Genomic DNA, 19504 nt, shown 5'->3' with positions numbered 1-19504 from the left:
CCCTGGAAGTTGATCTTTGTTTGGCCTTATGGATTTTCACGCCCATGTATGTGCAGATTTGCCTTCAGTCATAGAATTGAATGGATTTGTATTCATATTTCTGGAGGTCTTTCTGTATGTAGCATCTTTCTTTCTGGTACTCTGCCCTACAAATTCTAGCTACCTGGATTGCCCTGAACTCTGATCTTTGTTTTTTCAACTAGCAAGACTGATGGGCTTTTGGCTTTCCTCCCTGCACTGTGGTCCAAAGTCTGAAAATTTAGAAAGAGTTGTTTTATATTTTCCCTTGGTATTTTAGTTGTTTACAGAAGGAGGGTAATTCTGGATATTGGTTACTTTCTCCTGGACAGAGATGGAAGTCTACTCTATATATTTTAATTATGTCATTTTAGGGAGGAAAGCCTTGACTTTTTATGAAATCAGTGAACTCAGCTGAAAAATTAACCTTTACTTCCATTCTTTTTTTTTTTCATGTTTCTTTGTCACATACAGTTGTCACTGATGTCATTCTTTATCTAAGAGGAATTCAGTGGAGAATACTTCCAATAAAGATAATTTATTTTATGAGCACTTATTTTTCATACTCTACCTGTCATGATTCAATAGGCATTCTACTAATCATCAGTTGTCACAGGTTCCCTCAAGACTAAAAGTTGCTCTGGATCTGTAATTGTTTTAATGACACAAAAGCCCCCAGAGTTTAGTAGAAGCCAGACTTAGCTATCGTGTTCTGCTATCATCCTGGATTGACTAGAATTGGTGACCCAGAATCCTAGCCACTTTGCTGTTCCTTTCCTTAAACATTTCAGGATTTGTCATTTTAAATTTCTTTATTCGGTTTTCCTATGTTAGCTTTTTGGGTGTAGGTAGTGAATACTGCATTTGCATATCTGCTGCTATTAAGGTTTGAGTGGGGTGCAGTGGCAGAATGCAGGACAGTTAAATTGATCCAAATTCATGCTATTAAAGAGGGAGAGGGCCTGGACTTAACTCCAATCCATAAAACACCATTAAGTGAGAATGTTCTCACTAATAGATTCATCTGCTTAAGTGCCAATTTACTTTGCACTTTTTCTGACTTGAAAATGGAAGATGCTCAAAATATTTACTGCTAGGTGAAATCATTGGCTTTTAGGCACTGTTAAATTACTACTATTTTAAAGATGGACCAGCAGTCATTTTTCTTTTTCTTTTGTGGATTTTTGACTCACAAAATTAATTGAGGCTTGTGTTGTAATAAAAAGCAATTTAGGGCTTCGCTGGTAGCACAGTGGTTAAGAATCCACCTGCCAATGCAGGGGACATGGGTTCGAGCCCTGGTCTGGGAAGATCCCACATGCTGTGGAGCAGCTAAGCCTGTGTGCCACAACTACTGAGCCTACGTGCCTAGAGCCCGTGCTCCACAACTAGAGAAGCCACCTCAATGAGAAGCCCGTGCACTGCAATGAAGAGTAGCCCCTGCTCCCCGCAACTAGAGGAAGCCCATGCACGGCAGCAAAGACCCAACACAGCCAAAAAAAAGCAATTTAATTTTACTAAAAAAAAAAAAGTGAAATGTGAAATGTTCCGTTTACTGACTTTTTCTAAATTAAGAGGCAATGTAAGATTCTTTTAGGCAAATAGTCAGTGTTATTCTTCTTTATCATTCTTATGAGGCAGCACTGTGAAGCAAGACGGGAGAAAAGAGATAGTTACACATACAGAAGGGACATATAGTTATGCAGAACTGCCCTTATGGAGATGCTGGAGTGCTGGTTGTTAGTTGGAGGGATGTTATTCTCTTACCAGCTAACTGGTCACTTAACACTGAACTTGGAGGCAGAGGCCAGCTTTCTCAGCTTTGAAAGGAGCCTTCGAAAGCATCTCCTATACCAGATGTTCCTGCACTAACTCACCAGCCAGCCCAGCTAGAGATTCTGGGGACCTCTTAAACCTTTTCTGTGGATGGAACTGGATTTTCTTTTTTTAATTGGACACTTTAGAATTACTTTTGACATGGTTCATTTTCTCATAAAATCCTTAAGATCACATGCAAAATGGATTGGCTTAAGTTTTAGAAACTTGCTTTTTACTGTCAGGATGCTATGCTCTTCTGATATATGAAAGCCAGCTTAAGTAATTTATTATGTTGCATTTGTGTTTTTGCAGACTGTTCTCTTTGTATAAGAAAATTTCTGTCCTATAAAACACAATGTCCAACTTGCTGTGTGGTGAGTTTTTCTTTTCCTTTTTTTCTTTAAACTAAGTGGTGCAGATATTTCTGCTTCATGTATACACAAAAGCCCAGGGAAGATGTATAATTATTGAATGAAGCTATATCAAAGACAGTTTCAGAAAGGACTTATAAAATACATATATGGAGAACTGGGCTTTGTTCAACTTTTCATAAAGATTTCTGATAACCTAAATGTATTTTAGGAAGAAAAAACTAATTTTAAGATCAGGACACTTTAAATCTTATGAACTGTGTTTTTATGGCTCTTCACTTTTTATAATTTCTCAACTTGGGTAGAAAATCTGATGGTAGGATCATTTATCTGCAAAAGATTGATGTTTAAGTATTTGTGCAGAAGGCAAAGATTCAGCTTAACTGGCCCCTTACCTCTTTCCCAAATGAGACCTTCAGGGAGAACACCAAGAAACTTGTTAAAGGTTCTGAAGCATTTTATGTAGTGGAAATAGGTGAAAAGGTATGTAAAAAGGGAAGGTAAACATACGTAGGAATAAAGAAAGAAGAAAAAGAGATAGTAAGGTCTGATAGAAAGGACACTGGGGCTAATGAAAGGGTTTGGGTTCTAGTTTGGTGCCTCTGGTAGGTGCATCGTGTCAGGATGTCACTGAACTTGTTTGGCTCCCAAGTCTAAGCTCTTTCCAACTAGGGATGCTGCTGTCATCAAGATGGTATCATCACAGAGATAAAGTGTATGCCATTTACGCTAGATAGCTACTGGGTTTATCGTTTTCCTCTTGCAGTCTTGAACACCAATCTTGTTTTAAAAGTCTCTTTGAGCACCTAAGGCTCTCGTGTTATTACTTTAAAAGAGCATCTCTATTCTGCTTTTCAGGAGACATTTTTGGGAAAGCTGAGTGCTGGCATTTTGAAGAAGGATTCTTGCTCATATTAGGTTTTATCTTAGTACAGAGTACATATGTTTTTACCAGATGCTTTGGAGAGCTTTTAAACAGACTTCCAGTCAGCAGATAGTGATTCACTGTTTTAAAATTCCGTATTAGTATGAGATGAATGAACTTTATTTTGAGGTTTTCCTGGAAGACTTAGTGGGATGGGGAATCTCAGGAGGATGAGACATACGTTTTCAAAAACAAGATTATGACAAGTTAATTATTGTTTCTGACCTTTTTCTATCTGTTGTTTTTCTTTTCCAGACAGTCACAGAGCCGGACCTGAAAAATAACCGCGTATTAGATGAACTGGTAAAAAGCTTGAATTTTGCACGGTATGATTTTCTTTTGTGACTAATCCCTAACTGCTTTTGCCTTTTACATGTGTCCGTCCCTTTACTCTGTGCACTTTTCGGGATTAGGGAATGCAGGGCTGCATATTTGGGGGTAAAAGAAGGGATGCAACAACAGTCATTAATCACATATGGACAATCTAATCATAATAGGATTTTCTTCCTTTACCTATAACAGAAAGTCTCCTGTTATGAAAAACAAGAGTTAAAATGTAGATTTGGGCACTTACTTTCGAGTATTTCAGAAATACTTCAGCTTTATCTTTTATTTTCCCTGCCCCAGCATTAGAATCAACCATTTTCCCGAGGAGCCCTGGGTCCTTTTATTGGAGGATGGCATTTAGAAATCAGGATCTGGAGCTGGGTATGCTCATTGTTACTGGGGTGTCATTGCTTCTAAACCCTCTCAGTGGACAGAGCTGGGTAGCATATGCATGTGTATGTGTACACACATATATGTATAATAGTTTCTGTGTCATATATTAATCCATTAATTCTTAATCCGATTTGCTCAGCATGTATAAAATGATGTGTAACAGGAAGTGTGTGATTGCTGGTGCTTTATAAAGTGCAGCTCTACTTCCTAACTGTCGAATGTATGATGGTGATAGTCAGTGCTCACCCAGAGGGATTTAAAAAGGCATGTTTTATCAGACAGTATCTTGAATTATTTTTGGTTTTAATCATGCAAGCCAAGCAGGAGTTTTTGGAGTTTTTATTAGGAACATACTGTGTTTAGTTAATGGTTAGGTGGCCACATACTTAAGTACATGAATTCCAAGCTTGTTGGGACGTTCTTGGAGGTTCATCACATTACTTCTAAAAATGTAAAGAGATTTCTTCCAGTAGAATTGCACATTTTTTCATTGGTTTGCATACTAAAAATGATCAGATTTAGTACTCTGAACTCGCCTAGTAAGGCATTTTAGAAATCAGCTGGTTGGTTATTTCCCTAGGGAGAGTCATAAGAAGGTGGTATACTTTCCTAGATTAAGGCACTCTGAGATTCTCTGGTGCTCATAATTAAAGTGATTGCTTTTCTTATTTTAAAGTCCTTCACCAGTTAGATATTGAAGTTGGTAAGAAAAGATGGAGACATGTATTTAAAAAGGAATCGATCGGCTGTTTGCTTTTCTCTGAGGCAGCAAAATTGTATCTCATGGCTTATTTTTTCCTCAGCTGGTATTGAAAGCATAACAGCCTCCCTGCTAGGAAAAAGGGACTGTTACGAAGAACTGCATCTGTTTGTTGAAGATAAATGATCAGCATCTTTGGGTTCATAGACCCTTTGGTAACTTAAAGGGAGGCCTTGGAATGATTGTGCTCTCTCCTCTCCTCCCTCCCCAAAGAAATAGGCTATTTAAATATTCTTTGTAGTGGGTGTGGCAGGGTAGGAAGCATTCTTTGTAGATTTGGGACGGATTTTATCATTTGTTTCTCCCTCTGTTTGCCTTCTTGGAATTGCTTTATGGGGAACATTTCTTGGACATTTGTCATATCTAAAGTGCTGTGGTACTTCATTTGCAAAATTAGTAGGGTTGAAATTCAACGTAATCGGTTTAATTACTTGTTTGAAATGTGGTTTAGATCAGTGAGGGAGGAGGTTTAATTTTATGAGTAAAATGTAAGTCATTTATATTGTTTATTGATTTTATTTCTTCCTGTGCTTCCCATCTGTCATTGCCATTTTATGATATTATGATTTTTAAAAATTTAATATTCTAAACTGAATAACAAAAGAGTATTGGAAATAATTCCAGAGGTCTTCAGGCACGAGGCTGACACGCAGATCTTACATTTTCTTCTAACTTTTGCCCTTTATTTTCAGGAAACAAGTGTTTTGTTTTCTTTTTTCCCTTGACTCTCTTTTTTTTTTTTTTTTTGCGGTACGCGGGCCTCTCACTGCTGTGGCCTCTCCCGCCACAGAGCAACAGGCTCCGGACGCGCAGGCCCAGCGGCCACGGCCCACGGGTGCAGCCGCTCCACGGCATGTGGGATCCTCCCGGACCGGGGCACGAACCCACGTCCCCTGCATCGGCAGGCGGACTCTCAACCACTGTGCCACCAGGGAAGCCCCCCTTGACTCATTTTTATTTAAAATAATGTTCTTAAGAAACTGTTGTATTGGACAAAATTTATTTAGAATATTGTTGTCCAAGTGGAACATCATTCTTTTTTTATTTTAAATGAATTTATTTATTTATTTTTGGCTGCGTTGGGTCTTCGTTGCTGTGTGCGGGCTTTCTCTACTTGCAGTGAGCAGGGGCTACTCTTCGTATGGTGCGCGGGCTTCTTACCGTGGTGGCTTCTCTTGTTGCAGAGCATGGGCTCTAGGCGTGCAGTGCGGGCTCTAGAGCACAGTCTCGGTAGTTGTGGCGCATGGGCTTAGTTGCTCTGTGGCATCTTCCCGGACCAGGGCTCAAACCCATGTCCCTGCTTTGGCAGGCGGATTCTTGGCCACTGCGCCACCAAGGAAGTCCCTGGAATATCATTCTTGACCTAAGCAAGAAAATGTTGTTTTTGTATTTTTGCATAGCAGCCAGTCTACATGTATATTATATTTTTTTAGAAATTGAGAGTATAGAGCATTATTTATTGCTTTGGTTTATCCACCATCAAGGTATGAATTTTTCTCCAGGTACTTTTTCCAAGTTTAAAAATTTAAACAGGGACATCCCTGGTGGCACAGTGGTTAAGAATCCACCTGCCAGTGCAGGGGACACGGGTTCGAGCCCTGGTCTGGGAAGATCCCACATGCCACGGAGCAACTAAGTCCGTGTGCCACAACTACTGAGCCTGTGCTCTAGAGCCCGCGAGCCACAACTGTTGAGCCCACGTGCCACAACTACTGAAGCCCGTGTGCCTGGAGTCCGTGTTCCACAACAGGAGGAGCCACTGAAATGAGAAGCCCGTGCACCACAACGAAGAGTAGCCCCCTCTCGCCGCAACTAGAGAAAGCTCGCGTGCAGCAATGAAGACCCAATGCAGCCAATAAATGAATGAATGAATAAATAAATAAATAAATTTAAACAGATGATAATGGATAATTCCCTTAGCATCTCACAAGAGTATGTGGAGTATAATTTCACCTTTCCTTATGGTATAGTTTAAAGCATACTGGGTTTGGGTTCAGGCAGAATTAGGTTCCAGTCTTGACGCTACTAGTTTTGATATGAGTGTGATCAAGATATTAATCCTTTTTGGCTTCTATTCCACATCTGAACAATGGGAATAATATTGTTGACACTTTGAGGAATTGTAAGGATTAGAAATGAAGAGATATATTAAAAGATATATAGCATAGTACTGTATCTGGAACAAAGGAACCTAAGAAAAGATTCCTAGCATTACTATCTATATATTTTATCTATTTATATTGTGGTGCCCTGTTATACATATGTGCATGCCCTAAGGAGCTAATGAGACCTTGTGCTTTGGTGGGCCTCTGCCTGTTTGACCAAATGGTCCTAGACTGCCGTTTGCATGTTCCAGATTAGAACAGATATTTTCAGGGACATTTACTAGTTGCCAAAGTCCATGGACTTGATTGCATGGATTTTATGACTGCCCATGTCTACCCAGAGGCCTGTTTTCACTTTTGATTCTTAGCCACATTCTGAAGAGGTAAAGTTATTGTATAGTTAACAAATGGGGAAGATTTTCCTGTATTTTATTGTCACAGTTATTCTGAAAGTCCATAATTCATCCAATTTGAATGTCTGTGAGGAATGCTGTTAGGCGTTATAATGCCAACTCACTTTAATATACAGGAGTGATGGAAAGTGAAGGAAAAATTAGCAATTCAGTCTGAGTATCAATTTTTGAATTAATATTTTCACACAGCTCATTTTTAAGGTATGTGAATTGCCGTAAACAGTCTCATGGTTTTAAATACCAGTTGTACGTTCATGGCTTGCAGATTTATATATCAGCTAGATCTCTCTCCAGGACATCATCGTCACATATCCAACTGCTTATCTTACCTCTGCTTGGACCCCTTAAAACCAGAACTAAACTGATTCCCTCTGCTGCTCCCCAGGCCCCACTCCCAATCTGCTGCTCCCACAGTCTCGCTCACGTCAGCAAATGGCAGCTCCCACCTCTCTCCCTCAAGGCCAAAAAACCTTGGGGTCATCCTTGACCCCACTCTTTCACACTTAGTCTGTCATTCCATCAGTAAGTCCCATTGGTTCTATCTCTGCTCTCCTTCCAGAATCTGACAACTTTCCCTCACTATGCCAATCCTGTTCAAGCCAGCATCAGCCCAGATAACGGTGATTACTTCTTAGTGGCCTTACCTCTGCTTTTGTCCCCTTACAGTCCTTCTGAGGGCAGCAAGCAAACCGATCCTTGAAAATAAAAAGTAGGTCATACTGCATGTCGCTCAGATGTGGTTTCCTATCTCATTTGGAGCAGAACCCCAAGTCGTCTCAATGGCAGTCCTCTGGGCCCTTCAGAGTAGGCTCCCTGACTTCCTTGCCTGCTTCTCTCCCCCAGGTCGATTAGCTCCAGTCACACTGGCCTTCTCCCTGTTTCTCAAGCATGTTAATCACACTCTGACCTTAGAGACTCTGCTATTTCTAAGTGAAAGTGTTTCCCTAGATGTCCACACAGTTTAATCCTCTTCTTTCTTGGGCTGTGTTTTTCATAGGCATCTTCTCAGTGAAGTCTTCTGTGACCATCCTGTAAAGAGTATCAAGCTTATCCTCTCCGAATTCATGGCTTCATCGGCTTCCTTTTTTTCATAGTAATTTTCACATATGTTGTGGGTGTCTATTCTCTCTTCCCTTACTATAGTGTAAACTTCATGAGGATAGAAACTATTTTGTTCTCTATTATATTTCCACTGCTGAGATTAGCAGGCACCTGAAGAAGTTAATGAATTTTAATTTTAGCATGGGGCATAATTTTATTATTGCAGTGGTGCAACTGTCTGCCACGTTCTTTATTGGCATGTGTTGAAGTACGAGATCAAATTGGAAGACTAAAATTCGTCTCAATTGTGAATAAAAGCAAAAAGGAGTTATCTCTAGGGTAGACACTTAGCTGAAAAGGTATACTTGTGTAGCAGCATGGAAGTGATTTATCAGTGATAGTTTTATCCATTAGTTGGAGAGTGTGTCTTTTACTTTGTCATAACGAGAAGAAAGCTTTTCTCAGAACCTTCTTTGCACCAAATCCACATCCTAGAAGAAAAAGAGACTTAATGATTGTGGTTCTCTACTTTTACTTTATTTCTCTTTCCTCGCAAAGATGAAGATCCTGAATTTTTTTTTTAACCTTTCTCCCGCTGTAGCTTTTATTTATTCACTTTCAAACTTTTTATTGTGGAAAAGTTCAAATATATATAAAAATAGAGAACATGGTGTAATGACCCTCAGGTACACATCACCTTCCTTAAACATTTATCAGCTTATGGACATTCTTGATCTTCTACACATCTACTCACCCTCTCTCAACCCTGATTATTCATTTAAAAATATTTAATAGTAATGTTGAAAATAGTAGATATGCCTATTAGTCTAAGGACATATTTAAAACAATCAAAGCATTCAGATGACTGGCAATTAAATATAATATAAAGCAGGATATCTTGTTGTAAATAGAGTTTTTGTGGATTTCTGTAAAACTGTGAAGCAGAATAAGATATTTACTGCTTTTTTCTTTTTGTATTATTTCCTGCCCAGTGAAGTAACTAACCCCGAGGTGGTATGAGTGTTAATAGAGTAGTTTTATTGACTTCAGGCCAACAGAGAAAGGGAAATTCAGTAAAAAAGTATGTCGTTGTGGTAAGCATTTGGTCTTTTTCTGAATCTTTTGAATTCAAGTGATAGTATATGGATTATTTTTTCCCTGTTTCCATATTGATAGACACTTGGGCTGTTTCTGGTTTTTGTCTATTATGAATACTACTGCTGTGAACATTCTGGTACATATCTTTTGGCATGTATTTCTTTTGGCATATATCTAGAAGTGTAGTTGCTCGGTCAGAGACTAGGCATTCATTTATTTGCTGGTATCTTTAAAGCTAGTTTCAAAATGGTTAAAACAATTACATTTCTACCGTGAAATATGAGAGTTCCAGTTGCTCCATAGCCTCACCAACAGTTGCTATTCCTGGTCTTTCTAGTTGTAGCCTTTCTCATTAGTGTATCAGTGAGATTTTAAAAAATTATTGTTACTATTTTTATTTTTACTATTTCTTGATTTTTTAAAACTGTGGTAAAATTTACATATAATGAAATACATACAGTAAGTTTGAATTTTGATCATTGAATTTTGAAAATCATACATCTGTGTCATTACCATCATAGTCAAGATACGGAACATTTCCATACCATGACTTCTTTATTCTGCTTCTAGTCAGTCCCACCCCCATAGACCATTTGGGTTTCTATCATCATAGATTGTTCTTAAAGTTCATGTAAGTGGAATCATATAGTATACGTTTATTCTTTTCTTTTGCTTCACATAATATTTCTGTTATTTGCCTATGTTATTGCTTGTGTCGGTATTTTCTTTTTTACTGCTGAATAGTATCCATTGTATGAATACGCACAGTGTGCTTATCTATACCTCTGTTGATGAATTTGAATTGTTTCCAGTTTATGGCTAGTATTGTAAAAGCTCCTGTGAACATTTGTGTGCAGTCTTTGTGTAGGCATCTACTTTCATTCTTTGGGTATATATCCAGGAATGGAATTGCAGGCTTATAGGGCAGATGTATATTGAACTTTATAAGGAGTTGGCAAACAGTTTTCCAGTTGGATCGGACCATAGTGAATTTCAGTTGCTCCACATCCTGGTTAATATTTGGTACTGTTAGTCCTTTTATTTGTAAGTATTCTATTGGGTGTGAAATGGTAACTCATGGTGGTTTAATTTACATTTCCTGATGACTAGTGTACCTTTTCATGTGCTTATTGACTCTTCTTTTTATCTTTGGTGAAGTGTCCTGGTTTCTTAGCCAATTTTTAAAAATTGCATTGTTTGTCTTTTTCTTATTGATTAGTGGTTCTTTATGTATTTTGGTCAAATATATTTTCCTTCCTGTCTGTAGCTTGCCTTTTCATTTTCTAAGGGTGTCGTTTGATGAACAGACATTTTAATTTTGAAGTCCAGTCTATTGTCTCTCTCTTTTTCTTTCTTTCTGTCTCTTTCTGTGTCTCTTTCTCTTTTTTATAAAATGATTATAACTTTTTTTTAATCCTGCCTAAGAAATCTTTGCCTACCTCAGGTCATAAAGATTTTTTCATATGTTTTCTTAGAATTGTGGTTTTAGCTTTTATAGGTAGGCCTATGAACCTATTCAAGTTAATTTTTAGGTATGATGGAGGCAAGCGTCAGGATTCATTTTTTTCTCAGCAGATATTCATTTGCTCCAGCCCCATTTATTAAAAAGACTCACTGTATTACCACATCAGTTTTCTTTTGGTTAGTGTTTGCATGGTACATCTTTTCCCACCGTTTTTTCCCCAATCTTCCTGGGTCTTTATATTTAAAGTGTTTTCTTTTAAACAGTATATAGTTGCATCTTATATTTTAATCCAGTCTGATAAGCTTTGTGTTTTAACTGGAGTCTGTATCCATTACATTTAATAGATTACTTGCTCTCTGTTTCTTCTTTGTCCATTTGTTCTTTTTAAAAAATTATTCCTTTCCTGTCCTTTTTTTGACTATTTTATCTCAAGTTTTGGCATTATACTTCTTAGTGTTGCTCTTTTTAGTTTTTACTGAACAAATTGCAAAATACATCCTTAACGTATTATAGTACTAACCATAAATTAGTACTTTTATCATGTCCTGAACAATGCAAGAATTTTATAATATTTTTACATTATCTTAATGTCTCTTTTTTGCTATGTTAGAGTTATTTTACTTCCATGTATGTTATGAATTCCACAAGCCATTGCTAGTGCTCTTTAAAAGTCAATACTCTTGAATTTAACCACATATTTACCTCTTCTCAAGCCTTGCTGACATTTTTTTGTGCTTACTTCTACGATTATTTTCCTTAAGCTGAAGAACAGTTCTTGTAGTAATTCTTGTCTCTTGGTGAGGAATTCTCTTAGCATTTGTTGGCTTAAGAATGTATTTTGCTTTCATTTTGGAAGAATATTTTCAATGGGAATAGAATTCATCTGTGTTTTTTTTCCTGTACTTTTTGAAAACTAAATTTTAAAATAAATTTATTTATTTATTTATTTTTGCCTGCATTGGGTCTTTGTTGCTGCACGCGGGCTTTCTCTAGTTATGGCGAGTGGGGGCTACTCTTTGTTGTGGTGCGCGGGCTTCTCATTGCGGTGGCTTCTCTTGTTGAGGAGCACAGGCTCTCGGCGCACAGGCTTCAGTAGTTGTGGCATGTGGGGTCAGTAGTTGTGGCTTGAGGGCTCTAGAGCGCAGGCTCAGTAGTTGTGGCGCACGGGCTTAGTTGCTCCGCGGCATGTAAGACCTTCCCCGACCAGAGTTCGAACCCGTGTCCCCTGCATTGGCAGGCAGATTCTTAACCACTGTGCTACCAGGGAAGCCCTCCTGTACTTTTAAGATGTCATTCTGTTATCTTCTTGCTTCCATAGGTTTTGTTGACAAGTCAATGATATTTCTTACTGTTATTTCCCTAGAGCCATGGTTCTTAACTGAGACTGATTTTGCTTTCTCTTTACCTCTTCCCCCAGGGAACATTTGGTGATATCTGTTTATGTTTTGGTTGTCCCAACCTGGGGCAGGGGTGTTAATGCTATTGATATTCCTACAAGGCACAGAACAGTCTCTTAGAGCAAAAAATTATTTGACTCACAGTGTCAGTAGTGCCAAGGTTGGGGAACTGTGCCTTAGGGGTAGTTTACAAGGTTGTTTGGTTGTTTACAAGATTTCTCTGGTTGTTTACAAGATTTTCTCTTTATTCTTTCATTTTTCAGCAGTTTGATTATCATGTGCCTAGGTTTCATTTTCTTTGTTTTATCCTTTTTTGGGATGGGTTTTAATTCCCTCTTACAGCATAGAATTTTAAAAATTCATTTGTCTATTATTTTCTTCTTTTTTCTTTATTCATCATGTCTCAATCATATTTCTTTTGAAGTTCTTCTAATGCCACTCGGATCACCTGGATCTGCTTCTAATGACTATTTTATCTCTTGATTAGTAGCTAATTTCTCTGCATGTCTAGTAATTTTTAAATGTTTGTTGAATGTGGATGTAATGTTATAGAGGCTGTGAATTACCTTCCTTTGAAAAATGTTGAATTTTGTTCTGACATGCAGTTAAATTACTAGCTCTTCACTTTCATTCTGTCAAGGTTTGGATTAGTTTTTTGTTAGATTTGGTCTATTTCACTTTTGTTTCTATTTCTAGAGTGTGGTCCTTCCCTGGCCTTTGTAGGGTTTCAGCTGAACGTCTAGGGTCTTTACCAAAATCTCTCAGCTTTGGCTGGGCTCAAACTCTAACAGCTTTCCAGCATTGACCTTTAGAATCTCAGCTTCCCGGCATCTGCTTCCTGCCGGGCCTCCTATGGCTTCGTCTTATGCTTCTCCAGCCCTGGAGATGATCAGGAATTGATGAGCATTTCTCAGCAGACTTTTAGGGTATTCTGTGGCTCCTCCCTGCCCAGCACCCTGTCCCTCCAGTCCTAGTGATCTTTGCCCAGAGCTCTAATCTCTGTTCCTTCCACCGTGTTGACTATAGTCCATGCTTACAGACAGTTTTATATGTTCTGTTTAGATTTAAAATTATTTATGGCTGGAGAGTAAGTCTCATATGAGCTATTCTTTGTGACCAGAATCTGAAGTCCTCCCATTATCTTTTATAGACAGATGAACTGCTTTTAAAATCAGATTTATTGCTTTGTAGTTTAGTCTAGAAGAAACACTGGTTTTGTTGTCATTGTAGAGTAAGTTCTGTATTTCGTAGAAACAAGTGTTGAGAGCACAGCTTATGTCAGTTAGGTTATTATGTATACAGAAGTTGAGGTCTTAATGAACTGTTATGTTTTCTTTGCTTCAAGGAATCATCTGTTGCAGTTTGCCTTAGAGTCACCACGCATCTCTTCTGCTTCCTCCTCTTCAAAGAACCTTGCTGCCAAAGTGCACACTTCTGTAGCCTTCAGACGTTCATTAAAGCAAGAAAGCAGGCTAATGGAGAACTTCTTGATTAGAGAAGCTGGTGGTTCTGTGTCAGAGTTGCTGATAAAAGAGAATGAAAGCAAATTCAGCCCTCAAAAAGAGCTGAGCTCTTCTGCAAAGACCAGAGGGACACCTTCCGTAGAAAAGTCAGCTCCGGGTTTCTCAGAGGCTAGTGTTCCTGAGACACCCTCTACATCGGCCTTGAAAGAAGTTACTAAAGGTAGGAAATTATTTTCACATGTTTGTTTTCTTACTTAAGAGAAATCTTCTCATCCCACATGACATAATATATAAGCAGCATTTTTGAGGGGGAAGGAATGGGAAAGGGCAGACCCACTTTCATCTTGTAACAGCCTCAGAGATGGATGTAGGCAGTGCTTCCAGATGTGTTCTCTTTCTGCCTCATAGAATAGGAATTCAGGCTGATGGCTGGAAAAGTGAAGCTGTTTTAATTAGTTCGTACTTCACGTATGACGTACCTTTCTGCTTTTCAGCTTTTCATTCCCCCCTCATCCTTTATATCAGTTCCAGTTTAACCTTAAAGAGCTCATTTTATCTTAAGATATCAGCACTTGAACACTTCCAAGCTGTTCTGAGTGGCATTTATAGCCCTAGACAGTTTGACCACTCCCTTAGCTGTCTGACCTTATTTCTCACCTCTCCCTCTCAAAATCCTTCTGCCATAGCCAAGCTGATCTCCCCACTATTCCTAGAAAACACTCGGGCATCGGAAGAGTGCAACGTGCAGGCCAGATTTGGCTTGTCACCCGTTTTTGTAAACAAGGCTTCACTGGAACACAGCCACGTCCATTTGTTTACCTGTTGTCTATGGCTGCTTTCATGCTACCTGCCATGGTTCATTGGCTGTGACAGAGACCATCTGGCCCCCAAAGCCTAAAATCTTTACTACCTGCCCCTTTGCTAAAAATGTCTGCCAACCCTGTTCCACCTTTCCAGACTCTATCCAGGTCTAACCATTCTTTGGTTATGTTACATAGTATTGATTTCTCACATTACTAAAGTACTACAGCACTTGTTTTCTGGACTGTTTTGTGTATAGTTGGCTTAACTTTTTGATGACTAGGTCAGCTTGTTTATTCTCTTGTTTCCATGTCTTCTTGCCAGTGGAGTTCAGAGCACCTTTTAGGTAGAAATTCTGTCTTAGATATTTTTGGTACGCCCATACCACACACAGTGCAGGGCTGTTAGTGGTTACTAAACTTAGGTTGAAATTAGTTTATTAGTACTCAAGTGTTTAAATTTCATATGGCTATGTGAATTTTTTACTTACATTTCCTAGGATATCTTATCTTTTTCAATTTTTTTTTATTAATTGCCACTTCTTATTATATGTTTTTAAGTTGATAACATTTTCCCTGTAGCAGAACCTTTTTTCCAAGCGAAATCTTGCAGTGAACCATAGCATACAAAGTGGATAAAATCGGCCTTGCCCCATTAGAGTGGATTTGGAGGGTCTGGGGATTGTGCTCTCCACGTGAGCTCCCCCTGCATCCCTGCCTGTTAGCCATGGTGGCCTCTAGGCCCTGAGATACCTCCACAGGTCCCTTAACTCCATCAAACAGTTTCAGAATGATTGTGTTTCCACTTTTTAACGCTACACTTGTATAGGCATACCTCAAAGAAATTGCGGGTTTGGTTCCAAACCACTGCAGTAAAGCAAATATCACAATAAAGTGAGTCATGAATTTTTTTGTTTCCCAGTGCATATAAAAGTTATATTTACACTATACTGTAGTCTGTTAAGTGTGCCATAGCATTATGTCTACAAAAACAATATACACACCTTGATTAAAAAATGGTTTATTGGGGCTTCCCTGGTGGCGCAGTGGTTGGGAGTCCGCCTGCCGATGCAGGGGACGCGGGTTCGTGCCCCGGTCCGGGAAGATCCCACATGCCGCGGAGCGGCTGGGCCCGTGGGCCATGGCTGCTGGGCCTGCGCATCCGGAGCCTGTGCTCCGCAACGGGAGAGGCCACAACAGTGAGAGGCCCACGTACCACAAAAAAAAAAAAAAAAAGTTTATTGCTTAAAAATGCTGACAGTCTCAATTAATCGTCAACAAAGGAAACAGGAATATAAAATGGAGAAAAGACAGTGTCTTCAGCAAGTGGTGTTGGGAAAGCTAGACAGCCGCATGTAAGTCAATGAAGTTAGAACACACCCTCACACCATACACAAAAATAAATTCAAAATGGCTTAAAGATTTAAATATAAGACATGACACCATGAAACTTTTAGAAGAGAACACAGGCAAAACATTCTCTGACATAAATCATACCAGTGTTTTCTTAGGTTAGTCTCCCAAGGCAATAGAAATAAAAGCAAAAATAGGGGAATTTCCTGGCAGTCCAATTATTAGGACACAGAGCTTCCACTGCTGAGGGCCTGGGTTCAATCCCTGGTCGGGGAGCTAAGATCCCACAAGCTGCCTGGTGCGGCCCAAAATAAAATGAAAGCAAAAATAAACAAACGGGGCCTAATCAAACCTAAAAGCTTTTGTACAGCAAAGGAAACCATAAACAAAGCAAAAAGACAACCTATGGAATGGGAGAAAATTTTTGCAAATGATGTGACTGACAAGGGCTTAATTTCAAAGTATACGAACAGCTCATGCAGCTCAATAATGAAAAAACAAAACCCAATCAAAAAATGGACAGAAGACCTAAACAGACATTTCTCCAAAGAAGACATACAGATGGCCAACAGGCACATGAAAAGATGCTCAACATTGCTAATTAGTAGTGAAATGCAAATCAAAACTACAATGAGGTGTACCACCTCACACTGGTCAGATGGCCATCAAAAAGGCTACAAATAACAAATGCTGGAGAGGGTGTGGAGAAGAGGGAACACTGCTACATTGTTGGTAGAAATGTAAATTGGTGCAGCCACTGAGGAAAACAGTATGGAGGTTCCTTTAATAACTCAAAATAGGGTTACCATATGATCCAACAATCCCACTCCTGGGCATATATCCAGACAAAACTATAATTCGAAAAGATACATGCACCCCTATGTTCATAGCAGCACTATTTACAATAGCCAAGACATTGAAACAGCCTAAATGTTCATTGACAGATGAATGGATAAAGAAGATGTGGTGCATATATACAATGGAATATTACTCCGCAATAAAAAAGAATGAAAGAATACCATTTGCAGCAACAGGTATAGACCTAGAGATTATCATACTAAGCAAAGCAAGTCAGAAAGAGAAAGACAAATACCATATGATATCACTTATATGTGAAATCTAAAATACGACACGAACATATCTACGAAACAGAAACCGACTCACAGACTTAGAAAATAAAATTATGTTTACCAAGGGGGAAGGGAGTGGGAGGGGGATAAATTAGGAGTGTGGGATTAGCAGATACAAGCTGCTGTATATAAAATAGGTAAACGACAAGGTCCTACTATATAGCACGGGGAACTATATTCAATATCCTGTAATAAACCATAATGAAAAATATGAAAAAGAATAGATATATGTATTTATATATGTATAAGTGAATCACTTTGTTGTACACAAGAAACTAACACAACATTGCGAATCAACTCTACTTCAGTTAAAAAAAAAATGCTGGGACTTCCCTGGTGGTCCAGTGGTTAGGACTCTGTGCTCTCACTGCCGAGGGTCCGGGTTCAATCCCTGGTCAGGGAACTAAGATCCCACATGCCCCCTAGCTGTACATACCCTCACCGCACCTTCCTCCTGTGGCAGGTATATCTTACTCAGGTGGTTAAGATTGCTTCGGTGCTAAAGATGAATGGGTCCTAAGACGGGAAAACTTAATATTAGTTTTATAGCTTCGTCACGCCTTGTTAGAAAAGAGTTAACTAAAGCATTTTCTAAAAAACAGATTTCCAAACTTCTTCGCAGTCTCTTCCTCTAGGCCCAGGATTCTAATTATGTGACTTTCCACAATGTAGCCCTTACCCAGTAAGCAGTCTATTCTACTCCTGCTGCCCTGAGGTGTCCTTTTTCTCTTCTGCTTTTCCAAGTGCATGTTAAGGTTGGATTCCTTTTTTTATCTTAGTTGCTGAAAGGTGCTGGGTTATATTATTTTTGCTCTTTCCACAAATAATAAAATCTCTTTCTCTTTTTGAAAAATACAGTGGATTGTCCTGTTTGTGGGGTTCATATTCCAGAAAATCACATTAACAAGCACTTAGACAGCTGTTTATCACGTGAAGAGAAGAAAGAAAGCCTCAGAAGGTAAGAAAGTTAAGCATAACCGTTGAGCTACTTTAGCTTGTTGCCTCCTGTGGTTTATAAAATTTGAGCCAGCTCCACTGGCTCTCCTTGTCCATTCTCTCTCCTTGTTCTTTCCTCAACTCCCACCTTGCCAGATATAATTAACTTTATTATATGCTAATAAAATTTGACTTAACAAGAAACCAGTGATTTAGAATTCAGTTGTTTTTAAACTTGTTTTCTTCTCTTAGAATTTTAGAACTACCATAAAGCCGTTGGCCCAAGAAAGCAAGGTTAGCCTCTGAATATAGAACACATCAAATCTGTTTTTGGTTCTTAGGAAGCTCAGAAGTTTAAATTTGTAAAATCTAGCTTTTTCAAAAATTCTGAATAGTTAATTACTATATACATATGACATACTATATACACATGACAGTAAAAGGTACAAAAGGCACCTGAAAGTAACACAACATTGTAAATCAACTGTACTCCAGTAAAAATTAAAAAGAAAAAAGGTACAAAATGGTATGTTTTTTTGCCTTTTTTTGTTTTTTTAGAAAATATGGAATCACTTATTCATTCAACAAATACTTATTAAGCACATAACCATGTGCCAGACATTCTACAAAGCACTGGTGAATCAATGGTGAATGAAAGTCAAATTCTCTGCTCTTAACACCCTTTTGTTCTGGAAGGATGCAACCAGTAGGCTTGCATTTTGAAGGCAGTGGTTTTCTCTGTTACTGCATCTATAGAAGCTTGCAGTTGTATAGTTTGTCTGTGGGGCAGACTCAAAAGGGTGTGTTTGAAATAGAGAAAGAGAGAGAGAGAAAGAGAGAGAGAGAGAGAGAGAGAGAGAGAGAGAGAGAGTGTGTCCCAGCCAGCTACCCAGGTGAGATAACTAAGTTGTCAACCCAGTATCTGCACCTAAACTCACACTATTCTGCCTCGCCTTGTACATCAAAATCACAGTAGTTTATTAAACTAGGCCACTGTTGTTATTACACATGTAAGTTGTAAGTTAGGAATCAAATTGTAGTCAAAGTTAATCTGTAGGGTGTTAAAGAATCAGTGATAATGAAGATAATAAGGAAGCAGAAGCTGCAAATTACATGAGTCTGGTGATAAAGGGAAGAGGACAGATGAGATGGTAGTTTGGGGAAGGATTAAGGAGCAAGATCAGGGAACATTTTATTTTTTAAAATAGCAAAATTATATAAGCCTTTAGCCTCCTGCTATCTCCAGGGAGAGAGCAGGTGATATAAAGAACAAGAGATCAAAAGTCCAGTAATGAAGTTATCCTTGACATGCAGAAGGAACCCTTCCTCTGAAACAGGATGGAAGAGGGAGAGAATAGGTGATAATTCCGAGATCTGGAAAGGAGAGGGCGGAAATTGAAGAAATTAATCGTATCCGGGAGGTGGGAATGAACAGAATGATTGGCTCTTACGTTTGGTCTGTTTGGAAGAACTTGGAAGAGTGCCAGAAACCGTGCTGCTAAGACAGGACTATTTTATTGTTCTTTTGTGAGTAAAGCTAAAATGGTGTCACTAGATTTTATGAGTAAGTCTGGAGTGAATGCAGGTTCCGAGGGACGAACTCTGGCTGTTATAATTTACAAAAGTTAACATATAAAGCACAGTGATGCTTTATTAGTTTACAGCAGGGGACACCAGTTGCCAGTTCTTAC

The 19504-nt window shown here is 38.8% G+C and overlaps 1 protein-coding gene across 6 annotated transcripts in view; it reads left to right on the top strand.

Moving 5' to 3' along the window:
- RAD18 (RAD18 E3 ubiquitin protein ligase) overlaps positions 1–19504 on the top strand; it is a 111935-nt gene that overhangs the window by 24755 nt on the left and 67676 nt on the right. For 5 of the 6 annotated variants that reach the window (XM_019944660.3, XM_073787604.1, XM_019944661.3 and 2 more), the window contains exons 3-6: positions 2149–2210; positions 3388–3458; positions 13477–13814; positions 17736–17835. In XM_019944660.3, coding sequence (XP_019800219.1) covers positions 2149–2210; positions 3388–3458; positions 13477–13814; positions 17736–17835 — 571 coding nt within the window. The remainder of the gene's footprint in view (positions 1–2148; positions 2211–3387; positions 3459–13476; positions 13815–17735; positions 17836–19504) is intronic. The other variant, XM_019944662.3, reaches the window with a different exon arrangement.

This window comes from Tursiops truncatus, chromosome 10, assembly GCF_011762595.2.
Source record: "Tursiops truncatus isolate mTurTru1 chromosome 10, mTurTru1.mat.Y, whole genome shotgun sequence".
NCBI classification, from domain to species: Eukaryota; Metazoa; Chordata; class Mammalia; order Artiodactyla; family Delphinidae; genus Tursiops; species Tursiops truncatus.
The sequence above is the reverse complement of the archived record's forward strand: the minus strand, read 5'-3'. Positions and strand labels throughout refer to the sequence as shown.